The 15,133-nt window shown below is 43.9% G+C and overlaps 1 protein-coding gene across 1 annotated transcript in view; it reads right to left on the minus strand.

The window, feature by feature from the left end:
* The window catches only part of LOC9635872 (carboxylesterase 1), a gene marked incomplete at its 5' end in the record, with an annotated part of 27,013 nt that extends 12,181 nt beyond the window's left edge, over positions 1 to 14,832 (minus strand). Inside the window, 2 exons of the mRNA XM_024684680.1 lie at positions 13,937 to 14,320; positions 14,405 to 14,832. Coding sequence (XP_024540448.1) covers positions 13,937 to 14,320; positions 14,405 to 14,832 — 812 coding nt within the window. The remainder of the gene's footprint in view (positions 1 to 13,936; positions 14,321 to 14,404) is intronic.
* Between the last annotated feature and the right edge of the window lie 301 nt (positions 14,833 to 15,133).

The following is a 15,133-nucleotide window of genomic DNA, read 5'->3' on the forward strand; positions in this document are numbered from 1 at the left end:
CTTTGGGCTTTCACCCCCAAACCTCCCTTAGTACCAGGAGTTAGTCTCTGGGACAAGCTCGAAACTTATTAAATATAGAATGTCCCTAGATTACACTATTGTGTTTAGAACAATCTTTATATTTCGTAGATATGCCAAATGAGCGAATCTAGACACTTTCTATAAATAGCATTTGGGACTAAAATGAGACGAACACAAAGAGCATGATAGCGAGGGTATTTAACAAACATAGTAAGCTATCATATAGTGATATTGAGGGACTGGACTCAATACGCGAGGGTTGTTGCCAAGCCAATACAAAACAGAGCAAAAGAAAACTAACAAGCCGGGCCAAATATGCTTGGCTAAATAGACACTTAAGAATTCCATCCTTATGCTCATCCGGCCAAGTATAGATGCTAAGTCTAGTTTACTAACACTTGGACAAAAGGGGCTAATAAAGAGAATTAACAGTACCGACCTCCTGCCGTCATGGCAATAAGGAAAGAGTGTCTGTAAGGGCTAGCTGACAAGTATCTTTCGATACCCGAAGTCACATTCGCGACATCATCACTTCCACTATAATAGAGTAAAGTCGTGTCCTTAACATTTTTTTCTCTACCAAGTTATAGTGGGGAGGAATGGTGTTTGTAGAGAAATAAATTTGCATATCTTTCAATCAAGTGGTAGGCATAGAGATTGCAAATAAGTATAGGAGGTTTTACAAAGACAGAACATTCTCTAGATTAAGAGAAATGCTATATTCTCTATATTTTTGGAAACATTTTTGCAAAAAAATTAAATGTTCCCTTTTAGAGCTGAAAACACTAAAATCATCTATGAAAACTCTCATGAAATCAATAAAAGATTCTTTGAAAGTATCTATAACAACTTTTTAAAACGTAAAAGGAGTATTACATAAGCCAAAAGGCATTTTGCAATAAGTATAAACTCCCTATAAGCTTATAAATTTAGATGGATTCTCTGGCTATAATCAGATGGAAGTAGCACCTGAAGATCAATATAAAATGGCTCATCTCATGACTTGCTATTGAATTTAAAATTTCGTTTGTAAAAGGAATCAGAAACATATCCTTTTTTCTTGCATCATTTAACTTTTTGTAATTCACACAAACTCATAATTTGCCATTTTTTTTAGGCACAATTACATGTGGTGAAAACCATTGAGCATTTTAGATTGAATAGATGAATCCTGCTTAGAAAAGTTTATTTGATTTCTTTCCTAAATTTACCTTGGTAATTAAGATTCATTTTATAGGGCATCTGCCTTTTAGGCATATTTCCCAAGAATATCTCACTATGGTGTGTATAAAGTTCTAGTGGGATGCTTTTAAATCTATGTAAGACTAGGCAAAAATGTTTTTGTAATCTTTTAGTAGATTTATGGTTTGATTGTGAAAAGCTCTATTTCGTTAAAGTGGGATTTATTCAGTAAAATGGGACTAGGTACAAATTTTCAAGTATTTGAAAATGACGTGAAATTATATGTTTTTTGTCTAGGGGCTAGACATATCTGGGGCATGGTGACTAGCGCGGTGACTTTGTGTCCAGACTGAGTCCATCTGGTTGTATAATAAATCTCATTGTCAAGGTGAACAAGCCGAATCTGAAGCTAAAGAAGAGCGATGGCATGCGCGCACACACTATTTGTTTGTTCATTGAGCGTGTGGTGAGCTTTCCAAGATGAACGTCATTCCTATTAGCCAGACATATAACTTAATGGTGAGAACATTTAGATATTATTCAATGTTATCTTTTTCTAACGAATCTAATTGTGAAGGTGTAGCAAGAGGCATTGCTAGTCTGGAGAAGTCATTTAACTCATTTGACCCTTAGTGTATTTTCATGAAACTAAATAACATTCATATTATTAAGGAATTTCTCTAGTACCTTTTTTTTACGACATAGAGGCTTGCATTTCTTTCAAAGGTGATTTAGTAAAAGGCCTGAGGGCACATGCCATTCTATTTCTCAGACCGGTATTAAGATATACTAGTGCAAAGGGCCACATGCCATCACGCCTCCTCTGATTCAGATTCGGATTGTTCACCTTGAAATAAAATACATTAGAAACTTAGTAAAGGAATATTAATGAATCTCACCTTGAACCCGGGTTATGAATGCTCTTGCTACATCTCTTGCATGGTCTGGCAAGGTGATGGTGGCACTCTGCTTCCGCATCCAACCATGCACAACATTATCCACCAATATGCTCATGCTGGGATCCCTTGGATTCAGCACCCATCTCTTTTCTAGGCAATCCTTCGTATATCCGGAACTTGGCTTGAACCACTCCACAGTTACATTGAAGGAGTTAGTTTCCGCGTCCTCCTCCGCATCAATGATGTAGCGCCCCACCCATATCATTTGTTTTTTATTACTGGGTCTGACAAGCACGACCATTCCTTTGCAGACCTGTACTGGATTGAATGCTGAATCCAGCTTCTTGTTCCTCGGCCCACAATAGTGATCCTCAACATCGTTATCTGTCACTGCATTTCCAGAGGACATTGTTCCGCTACTATCTGGTGCTCTGGGTTCTGGCCAAAAGGACTCTTCCAATTCTTCATATACAACCGGCCCATTTTGGATAGCAGATATAATCTTCTCCCAGTATTCGAGCAAAGGCTTGCACCTCTTAAAATAGGATTCTCCACCAAACACCAACCCCCTCTTCCAGAAGGCAATATGCTGTCTAATCCCGACCACTATACTTTCCTGGTCTTTGAGTCCATCCGGGTGCATCGGCCGTGGGGAACCCTGAGGAATCATAGGTTCCCCAGTTATGGGATCTCTCTTGAAGAGTTCAATGCCATCCACTGGCAGCCACACTGTGTCCCATTCTCTCATCTTGTACCTCATCACTCTACCTCTATCTTCCACAATACGCTAGCCATGAAATTGCAAGGGCCCAAGATGGCATGTGCCCTCATGCCATTTCTAAATGTGGTCCTAAACCATTCCATGGTGAACATACCAGGAAGCACAAGTGCCGAATATCAAGAGGAAGCGGTAGCCACACCAAAGACAGTGCCGCTCGCAATGGCGCTTGCAATGCCGCAACCGCTTGTAGACGCATAAACCACAGCTCACAACGCCGCTTACACAAGCAGCGCTCACTGCGCTCAGCGGAACCAAGAACACGGCGCACAAAAATGATAGACCTAGGAATGAGTTCGAGAATTCAAAAATAACACACGCTTGAACGTCACATCAAATCCTCTGACAAACCAGATCTTATGATTCCTCTGACAAATTTCAAACTGAGTAGCTTCTAGACTTTGCTGTCGGAGGTTGAACTTTGTCACATCATGTCCTTACCTCGATCCAGCTGTGCCATGTCAGTGATTCGAACTTTGCCATGCCATGTCAGCGATCCGCGCCAAGATTATTCGCCGTGTAAAGGAATAATTATGCTGTGTGTGTACGTCCATTTATGGCAATATAAGGCCACACGCCATTCAAAGAATAATGCTAGTCGAGCATTTTTTGGTGCATTTTTGGGTTCAAAATTGCATGAGCCCACACGCTATAAAGTTTACCTGTACCAAAAATAGAAACAGCTTTATTTACTTAGGAATTTAAGTGGTTGAGGCATTTTTAAACTTACAAACACATGCCCTACTTACATTCCTTTGGTTGCTTAAAATTCAAAAATATTATAAACCTTTCTTTTTGCATTTTCAATGTTTTCAATTATATTTGCATCCCGTCATGTTTATAGCTAGCTTTCGTTTGTCCCCTTCGCTAGCCTGAGATACATCTGCTCGGCATCTGCCTCTTATAGCATTTGCCCAGAAAGGGCATCTTTCTTCACGCAGCATTTGCCACATGTTTAGGGTTAGGGTTTAGGGTTTAGCAATTCAGTAGCTTGATAAACATGCAAATACAGAACTTGATGCAAAATCCTTTGATATGTCACAATGCCCCTAGGACCATAAACACATTTCAATAGAGAGGGTCCTTTCATTTTATAACTCCTTACGTAGATCTTGGTGAAACCAGAGTTAGTGAAGTTGGTTTCTTGTGATCCCACATCTGATTGTGATGTCCCTTTGCAGTGTCAATGGAAAGGTCAATGCACACCAAACTGTAGAATCTTGGAGGAAAATAACGGTCAGATCTATGGCAAATGCCCCTGAAACATTGTAAGGCTCGTGTGGTCTCATGTGGTGTCCGATCGAGATACTTCTTTGCAGGGTCATCAAGAAGGACATTGTATACCATTCTGTAAAATCTAGTTGCGATCTAACGGTTGGATCTCCAGGAAACTCAAAACAATCTCACGCGTGTTAGAATATTCTAGGAATATACTCCTATGTGCTCCTGAAAATGGCATGCGGCCCCACGCCATTCAAGAGATAACGCCAGATGACGCCGAGCATTTTTTGGTGCATTTTTTGGGATCAAAATTGCATGAGCCCACACGCTTGAACGTCACATCAAATCCTCTGACAATTTATTTAGCTGAACATCTGGCATTTTTGGAAATACAAGATGCTTTTGAATATCCAATCATGCATGGTATAAATATAGCGAGGGTATTAAATGATATCCCAATCATGATCTTTCTTTTGGATTTCGCGTGCATGCAGTCCGAGGAATGATGACGTTGCGGATTTCTTTTGGATTTCACGCATGCGCACGGCGATCCAGAAATTAATGGTAGCGCCCAAGTCCGAGGAATGATGACGTGGCGGGATTACCAACCGTCGTGACATTTCGCGCGTGTGAGGTTAGGCTTTGCATTTTGCTTCGTACTCGCGCTCGCACACTCGCGCTCGCATCGCGCTCCCACTTCTCTACAGGTTTCTCGTGTGCATCGGCGTCCACTTGCGCTTGCATCACACTCGCGCTCGCATCGCGCTCGTGTGCATCGGCGTCCACTTCAAGACACACCCAGTTTGTAACTTTGCCGCCAACTCCGCCGCCCACTCCGCCACCCACACGCAGCCCACTTGGCGTCCTGGGAGATTTCAACACCACTCTCCAACTGTAAGTGGTAGAGTAGCCTTGCTGCTACGATCCGCTGCACACACAATGCACATTCGCCAGCGAGTCCGGTTGTCACGCCTCCATTCGGCTTCAAATGGTAAGTTTTTTAGGCCAAGTAGAAAATGGCATGAGGCCACATGCCATTCAGTAGCAACATTGGCATGCACCGATTGGGCTCTCGAGTGCAGTCCAGTTACAGATGGTGTGTAGCCTCACGCCATCTTAGGATGCAGCCTCAAGACATCTGATGCAGTGGTGAATGGCGTGTGGCCTCACGTTATTTCCAGCTGCTAGCTTTTCATCTGTCAGCTCTAATTGTTGTGCATTTCTGAACAGGCGAGGAATTGCGTTCTTCTTCCAGCCACTGTCAATGTGGATGCAGAGAAGGGGGAGGAGCTCACCAGGTGGACTTTCGGGATGGAAGGCGAGGATTTGAGGCTGTACAACACAGATGGTGGGAGAAAAGAATGCATGGGGATCCTCATCCAAGTGACAGACACTCCATGCAGTTCCATGCAAGAATATGGACTGGCACTTGTGGTAGAGACAGCATCTGCCTTCAAGATCCACTTTGCACATCCTAGCAGCTTCCCGGAGGGGGGTAGCGGCTATGAGGAATTCCTAGAGCGAGCTAGGGAGAGGTTGTCCAGGAGGCCCACAATTTCAAAGACGCTGCGGGTCTATGAAGATCACATGGAATCCACGGACCTTACCTACGGCGATGTTCAAAAATTATATTCCAACATTGAGCTGTTGAGAGTGCCTCCAGTTCGCAAAGTGAAGGGGAAGGGGGTTGATCTGGAAACTACCCCAAAGTAGAAAAGGGTGGTCAAGCTCAAGCCGATGTCCGACTCTCCTCCAAAAAAGAAGCTACTCGGTGATGCCATTGCCTCGGGTTCGAACACTACACCCACCAAAAGAGAAGAGCCGCAAAGAGCAGAAAGAGCAAGAAGAGGCAGCAAAAATCGTCGCAGATAATAGTACTTGTTACTATTCCAACAAAGTATATACAATCAACGTGAGCCGTATCGACATCCAAAGCAAATACAACCACAGGCTAGTATCTAATGAGTGGGTGGAGAAACTGAAGCAGAAGATGCTGGCAAGTCCAGTAACACCCGACATCGCAGACGTGATCCCCTACTACCGAACAATGAAGGGCGAGACGAGGTTTCCAGACTTGATCAATAGGAAGGTGTTGGACGATCAGAACATCCGGTTCTATGCCGTCTCCGGGCAGCATTCTAGCTTGGCGATGCAAGAGATAGTTGTGGATATTATGGTGGGCGAGGAGGTGAAGAAAGTCTTCAAGACAAGAGTTGTCCGCCTGATAAAAGGCAACTCGCCCCTCCGATCTATCATATACATCTCCCACGCGCAGAATGTCAAGCAAGAAATGTGCTACAAATCGGGTCTGCACGAGACATTGGCACGAACACGGAAGCTCTGGGTTCAACTGAAGAAGCCACAAAAACCAGGACAAGGACGTGCACTAGCAACTAGCACCTGGCAGGTAAGCCTCGTTGCATGTGGCATAGCATGTGGCCTCACGCCATTTCCATTGCAGGTATTCTCGAGTTTTCTCTCGAAAACACTGGGGGTCAATGACACACTCAGCATCCATAACATTCTACTCGCGACAAAAGTTGTTTTTGACAAATGGGTAGATGTGCTGAGGAGGTACCATGACGGGGAGTTGCCAAACTCAATGGGTGTGGAGGACGGCCGGAAGCCCAATGATTTGAAGCTCAACGCCTTGCGTTTCTCGCGGTCTCTAGACGACGACGACCTTCTGACAGTGGCTAATGCTCTTCTACGTGGTGAGGTAGTCTTCAACAAGACCAAAATGACTCCTAGCCATATTGTGACATACGAGGACTTGTGCACGACTCTGAGAGCTCGTGCGCTATTGAAGGATTGGATCTTCGAGCAAGTGGCCGTGGAGAGGGTGAGCATCGACACCACGCAAGAGATGATGGAAGCGCTGGATCTGTCAAATGAAGACATCGACGAGTACGTGAAGGGGGCCCCCAAGTTCATCGATCTGCTGCGGGATGCCACGAAAAGTAAAGCTGAGAAGTTGGATCAGTATCCAAATTTCATTAAGATTGATGTCGACCGCCGGCTTCAGAAACAGCTCGACCCCGCAGCAGAGGCCTATCGAGAACCTTACCGGGTATACTTGAATTTGGATGAGGATCAAAGGTGGAGGAGCATCGTTTCCTACGGAGATGAGCAGGTCAAGAACATCTTTTGTGTGATGGACTTCACAAACGAGGAGATCACTCATGCAGACGAAGTCAGCTCCATCATTGACTTAATGGTGGGACTTGCGGAGGTGGAATCTTCAGTCCACTATATGATCTACGACTCCGAATCCTATCACAAGTTCTAGAAGGCCTTCAACGAGGTGAAAGCTCGGTTGAAAGGCAAGGAGATGCGGGAGATCCATGGGATAATGGCTAAGAAGAAGATACCGACGAATGTCCGCATCTTCACACTCGCTCTTGTTATTGGTCCTGCAGCAGAGTGGGACTGGAGTGACTTCCCAGCTTCGTTCGACAAGGCCAATCGAATTGATCTGAGGGAGGTCAATTTACCCGTGCCTGAGGAACTGAAGACGGCTATGGAGCTTTCGAATCCAAAGAAAGCTCCAGGTGCAGCATGGGAAATGCTCAGCTGGGTCTTCAACGCAATAGCGGGTGGGTCACCTGCTTCCGACTCCAAGGGCAAATGCGTTGTCGAGTACAACTGCGGCGGACTATTCTTTCGAGCCGCACTACTCAAGGGTGTCCCGTGTGTTGCAGTGACAAACTCCATTGAAGAGGTGACTTCAATGGAGCATATAATTACAGTTGCCAAAGAAAAACAGTATCTTCTCTGCAAACCTGGTGAGTACACACTTTAAGTTTAAATGTTATCTCACAAGCTCTGTATGCAGGAGCGTGGCCACCCCCAGATGTTGAAACGGCGTTAACAGCTACTGTTGAAGATACCCATGTTGGGCCGAGCTCACAACCTGCACAAGGTAAGGTCACGTGAGGCCTCACGCCATTTTGATTATAGATCGTTGTGAATATTCAGACACGAGGACTGAAAAGCGCACTGGTGGCGCATCGAAGAAGGACAAACAGACAAGCAATAGGAAAAAAGGAGGTACAAATTATATTTGCAATGGCGTGTGGTCTCATGCCATTCCTTGCAGGAGACACTTCTTCAAAGGCAAAACAGGCAAGCACCAGCCAAGCTCAAACTGACAGTGGTCATAAAAAGCGAAAGCACGTTGGACAGTCGTCGAGATCAGAGGCGTTTGATTCGAAAAGGAAGAAGGGCAACGAAAAGATGATAGGTAATGCCTCGCGATTATGGCGTGTGTGCTCACGCCATTCATTGCAGATCAAGGGCTGAGTGAAAGCAGGCAGTCACCACCTCCTGACTCAGATTCCTATGGCGGACTCCCCTTCCCCAATCTCAATGGAGAGGTACAATGGATGAGGGATGCTTTTCAAGTCAGGGCCACATTTTTCTCATCTTGTCGTCTTCGAAGGGTGCAAGAACGTGCAGGAACCATGTTAAGACAGTCGGGTGAGGATACAGTCCTAGGTCACGCACTAAAACATGCTATGGATGTCTTGTATTTTGAGATGGAGACTTAGCCAGATGATTTTCCCAAGATGGTCCTGGAAGAACAAGCCATCCAGCCTGAGCAGCCTATGGAAGAAATGCAGGAGGGGGATGAGGAGCCAGAGAAAGATAATGAGCAGGAAGAGCAGAAGGACGAAGAGGAGGACAAAGAAGAGGAGGACGAAGAAGAGGAGGACGAAGAGGACTTGGATGGTCCTCACAAAGGTGACGATCACAATAACGACGACGATGATGATGACGACGATGGCCAGCCTGAGGTGGCCAAAGAGCAGCAGAGGAAGGTCATACAAGACAAACCATCAGGTAAATAATAGTACATCCATTCCTAACCTTTTACCATTTCTAACATTGTCCATGTAGGTCGCAGAGCAAATGGTAAGTAGAGATTATTCAGTTGAATTTACAAACTCTAGCCTTTAGTGTCGAGGAAGGATAGTGCCAAGCAAGGGTCGAAACGTATGTCCAATCCTTCAGAATCAGCAGTGCGCCCAAGTGATATCGGTCCTAGTTCCTCAATAGCAGTTGATGGTAAATACAGTATAGTCGATTCAATGTGCTAATGAGTTTGTTTTTAGTAGCACGGGAGGATACCATCTCAATCGAAGGGAGATATTTGGACATGCATATGGATCCGCCAGTGGACTCTACTTGCCTACAAGAGTCATCAGAGCTGGTGGAGGCTACTATCCATATCAACGCCAAGCAAGCTGACCATGCTCCACTTGATGCTACCCATACCACTGAGTCAATCTTGTCCACGTATCCAACTGACGGTGACCAGGCGCCATTGGACCCGCATGAGGCCGCCCCAGCCCCCGAGCCGGTCGTATCCTCATTTCCAACGGACTCAACGTGTGCCCAATCGTCTGACTACACGCCGTTGGAACCTCCCTACACTGCCCCTGCTGCCTGTTCGATCATGTCCACTTTGCCAACGGAGGCACCAGCTGAAATGGCGTGTGATCACACGCCATCGGAACCACCCCATGCCACTGTTGAGCCAGTTGTACCAGAGTCTACAGCTGAAATGGCATGTGCCCACACGCCATCGGATGCGATTGACCCCACATTGCAGAGGAGAGTATTTCCGCCCTTCACGTTTCCTCGACCAAAACCCTCTCAACGACCATCGGGAGCACCATTCGCTAATATTGTAGATGGTAAAATTGACTTGTACCATTTTTTATGCTGACGCATTTTATTTCAGAGTCACGGCGAAGGTACTGTATCATTTTTGATCTGAACGGTGTCCTTTTCTCCCATGAGCGTGGCTCGTCCTCGAATGTCATTGCACCCTCCAAAGCCTGCAGTCGCAAGTTGGTCAAAAGAGACAGATTCACATTAATCACATGGGAGAAACTACGGGATCTAATAATGACCATGCGACACTTAAAACAGAGGGCCGGGTTCAATTTGCAATTGGGAGTTTGGACATCCATGATGCGCCACAATGCATTAACGTTGCTACAGATGATGCACGATCAGACGCGAGTAATATTACCATTTGACTTTCTCCTAACGCAGGAGGATTGCTTGACTATGGTCCATGTGAGGGGTAGCAAGCCCATCTTCGTCAAGCCAGAGGCTGTAGTGATGAACCGGACTGCTAGCTCAAGTGAAATCCTCATCATCGATGACTCGCCGATTAAAACTGCAGCGAACACGCACACATATGCAGTGCACCCCATCTCTTGCAGTATGGAAACTAGGGAGAAGAAACCGTATGTTCTGGGAGACCTTGCAAAACGGCTTGGAGCAATGGTGATAGAGAACCGGCTAGTCCAGGAGGTGGCTGCAGAAATCAACCAAATGGCAGATGGAACGGTATATCAGAAGCCATTTGATCGGACAGACACCAGTCATCATTTATGGCATGTATATTGTCTAGCCAAGCACTATCCGCATCTCCATAATCTGCTCAACCGGATGGGTTCTTTGACCACTGAACATGAGCGTGGACGTATTAGAGAAGAGATGGCATTACTATTGGGTTTAAATCCTAATAGTGTGGAGAGTGATGAAATTCCAAGATTATTGTATAGGCGTTGGAGGCAAAAAATAACAGTTTGAGATGGCATGTATTTATTTAAAAATGTAACTTATTATGGCATGGGGTTCCATGCCATTGTATTAATATTAAAAGACAATTCTTTGAGAGGATTTGCATTATACTAGAAGTGTTACAGCATGTTATTGGAAGTCTACGAAGTTGTTTTATTAATAAGGGGAAAGTAAAGATTGAATGGGGACTTGGGCTCCACCTAGACTCGGAGCAACTGAGCCAATATTAAAAGGATGGAAAGAAATTGGACGACGATAACAAGGAGAAGAAAGAGGTGAAGCAGTGGCAGGGGGAGGAGAAGTGATTGAGTAGACATTTCCTTGTTTAAAATAAAATGGCATGTGCCTCAATGCAGTTGAATTTTGTTATATTTATATACTATATAAAGGTTTGGAAACCTTATTTTACAAGTGGGATAATGACAATTCCCACTTTAACGAAATAGAGCTTTGAAATTCACTTTGCAATCCTTGAGCAATTGTGACAGTATAAAAATTATTCTCATTTGCTAAATTAATTTGCTCAAGTGGTTGATCACAAAAAACATATAAAACATAGTTTCTTTATTAATCATTTTTATAAACAAGATCCTCCTTTAGGGAGAAATCTCTTATAACTATACTAATTTCTAGTCTAAAAGCTTCTTACCTAGGTGTTTCTTTGAGTATTGAATTTTTATTTTTCAACTGCAAATCTTATTTTTGAACTCCAATCAAATCATAATATTTTATATAAAAGTCATACAAAGCATTAGAGCAATCTAACACAACTCTTAGCTTATAGTTTTAATAACATTTTTAACATCAACAATGGCTTCTTAATTTTGAGCTAAATATTGGTATGCCAACAAAGTTTGATAGCATGCTTTATTTCGTTAAAGTGGGACTTTTCATTATCCCACTTATGGTGTGTGGCCACATGCCATTTTTATAACAACAATAAAAAATTGAAGTTTTAACTTTATAATTTATAAATTAAAAACTTTTCATATGATTTTGTGTTATAATATTGTGAAATATAAAAAATAAATTAAAAAACTGATAGAAATATTAATAAATATTAATTAAGTACTAGGAAATGGCATGTGGACACATGCTAATTAATGTCCCACTTTACTGAATAAGTCCCACTTTAACGAAATAAAGCATTAGCATGCAATCCAAATTCAATAAATTAGTTATGCTTTGGATTGTCATGTAATTTAATCAATATTCCACTTCAACTTCTTGTGTGGAATTGGTTAGATATCTTCTTAGTATGACACCTCTTTCTTGGTTTTCTACCATTTTTGAAAAGAGTGATAATATTTTTTCAGGATTTTAATTTTTTTTATTTAGTGTTTCACCTGTATATAAAGTGATACTAACTGGGAGCACATCTCTATTAACAAGTTGTAGCAACTATACCAAAACTTCAAGGCAAGAACACAAACTAGAATGTGAGACAAGAGAAAGCTAGTGAGAAATCAAAGGATATCAACCCAAGACTAATATTGGTAGAAAATCATGTATCTTATTTCATGATTAATTTAGTTTCTAGCTGATACATGTTGAATCCTATTAACTAAAAAGTAACAAATAAATCAAGGATATTGTCATGCATTGTTCTTATAAATCCCACAAGATGGAAGTCCAAAACCTTTGAAAAGAACTTGTCGCGAATGTGACTTCAGGTATCGAAAGTTACCTGTCGGCTAGTCCTTACGGACACTCTTACCTTACTGCCACGATGGCAGGAGGTCGGTATTGTTGGTTCCCTTTATTAGCCCCTCTTGTTCAAGTGTTAGTTTACTGGGCTTAGCACCTGTACTTAGCCAGATGGACATAAGGTAGGAACTCCTATGTGTTTCTAGCTGAGCATACTCGGCCTGGCTTTTAGTTCTCTTTTGCTTTGTCTTGCACTGGCTTGACAAGAACCCTCGCATATTGAGATTGGTCCCTCAATATCGCTGGATGATAGCTTACCGTGTCTGCCAAACACCCTCGCTATCATGCCCTTTGTGTTAGTCTCATTTCGGTCCCAAATGCTATTTATGGAAAGTGTCCAAATTTGCTCATTTGGCATATCTACGGAATGTAGAGATCGGCCTGAACACAATGGTATTCGTCCCATGTCCAAATTCACAATTTAAGGACATTCCATATTTAGTAAGTTTCGAGTTTGTCCCAGAGACTAACTCCTGATACTAAGGGAGGCTTGGGGTGAAAGCCCAAAGCGTGTGTTCCTCAAGGGGGGGGGGGCTATGGGGGGTTCCAAATGTATAGTAGGGATAGTGGGTAGGTCGGGCATGGCCAACCAACCTGAGGCATAGTCTAGCTCCCGCTTGCGTGCCTATCCTTGTTCTGCGTCCGGCTTGGGTCTAAGCCCAAGTTCCATTCCATGCTAGCTGGTGGAGTACCCATATCCTCACGTTAAGCCACCGGTATGCCGAAATAGCGCCAGACTCCGTTTGGCTCCGTTTTGCGTGCTGGTCCTGGCATTGGGATGCTAGTTGCTTCAGGACTGTTCCAAGTCGCTCCGGGCCTCTATCCCTTCGCTCCTTGGGCTGTATGCTCGGGAGTTGCTCTGTGGTTCGGTTCCATCACTCCTTGGCTCCATGCTTGGGAGTTTGGCACCGTTCGTGCGTTCAGTGGCCCAAGGCCCTGAACCTCGGGTTCCTATGGATACGTGGCATGGACACGTGGCATGTGACACGTGGCATCTGTCACGTGGCACAAAGAGGGTTTAGGTTCCACTTCGTGGTGTTATCCTATGGTAAATCACCATAGGATAAAGGGTCAAAACCACATGCGCTACAGAACTTTTGCAAACCACATCAAACATCATGGAAAAGAACCATGTCAACTAATATGGAGAAAGTTCTTTAAATTGGAAGTATCATTCTTTCAACCACCAACAAATTTAATAGTAAAATAAAGTAATAATACACATCTTAATTTTGTGCCACATGAATGATTTTTTTAGCTGATACAATGCTAATTGGAAATTAAAACTCATACATGCAAAAAAAGTTCACTTTTGAGGTACTGCAAGGTTTCATTCATTCATTTATTAATTGTTTATACATGTCTCACAGTGGAAGCATTAGACATGTCCTCCACACAACCCCCTCCCAATACATATAATAATACGATTTGAAGGACATCGTGCATCAAAACATCTTAGGAATTTGAATTTTGAGAAAGTTTCATATAAAAGTCTGTTACAATTCACTTGCAACACATTGTCATAAACCCAAATAAGTCAACGAAGAACCGATCCAACGCCGAAGATGGAGGCCCCAAGTAGAACGCATGGGCGGCATCATCGTATTCCACGAGCTGGACGTGCTTGTTTGCCCCCTGTAGACGTCGTGCGACCTCTACTTGCCTCGCGTACAAACAATCTTTGCGCCCAATCGCCATGAAAATTGGAGCCATCTCTCGCGGAACTCGATTTTCCTCCAGGAACTTGGGCTGGTTGCAATAGGGATGATCGCGATCGGCCCCAATTGGGAGTGCAAGCTTCCAGAAGAGATCCGAGCTCTCCATGGTGAGGATCTCGCCATTGGCAAACTCCACCTCCGAGTCCTTGCGATCCATGCCGCCGTAGAAAGGCTGGACGAGGACGACCCCACGACTTTGATCGTGGGATTTTTCGTTTCCGACCTTCTTGAGCTCCTGGAGAAAAAACAATCCCTTGCCGAATGTTGGGCGATGTTACCCCCTGGAGCTATCGCCCGAGATGAAAACACGGGATAAATCGCCATGGGAACGAATCCAATCCTCGCCCGAAAAGTGTGGTTCTTGGAGCCATTGCAGAGTTCTAGCGGCGTCTTGGTACGCTGCCGGCACCCGCTGCTCGGGAGCGAGCCTGTAATCCACAGAGACCACCAGGGCTTTGAGATTTCTAGCCATGGATTCGCAGAAATAGTGGAAAAATTGGAACTTTGGGGTGAAAACCAGGAATCCACCACCGTGCAAGTAGACGAACTCTGGCAGCTTCGAACCGTGCTCGCATTCCGGGAGGAAAATCCGTGCCGAGAGGCCTGAAATCTCGTCAATCACAATGTCCTTGGACGAGACACCTTGTACAAAGTGCGGATGGATTCCAAAGGCTGCCTGGTGGCAGCAAAGTCGTCGTAGTTTGCATCATCTTTGTTGTCAATGGGAAGCCCCGGGAGAGACGCCTTAATCCAGTGGAGTAGCGCCATAGCTCTCTTCCTTTCTTCGACACAACAGCTTAAAATGATCTATCCCTTTACACACACCCCAGCTCTGAATGTCAAAGACCTTTACACCGTTGCACGAAATTCACGCTCTAATCTAAAACAAAAATTTCAAAGCTTAATGCTGGGTGTTTAAGTTTATTTTTGCTGTTAATTATGACAAAATTTTAATTTTAAATCATTTTTTATTAGAAAAAAAAAGAATGTTTTCAATTCATTTACAT

This window comes from Selaginella moellendorffii, unplaced genomic scaffold (assembly GCF_000143415.4).
Source record: "Selaginella moellendorffii unplaced genomic scaffold, v1.0 SELMOscaffold_42, whole genome shotgun sequence".
NCBI lineage: Eukaryota > Viridiplantae > Streptophyta > Lycopodiopsida > Selaginellales > Selaginellaceae > Selaginella > Selaginella moellendorffii.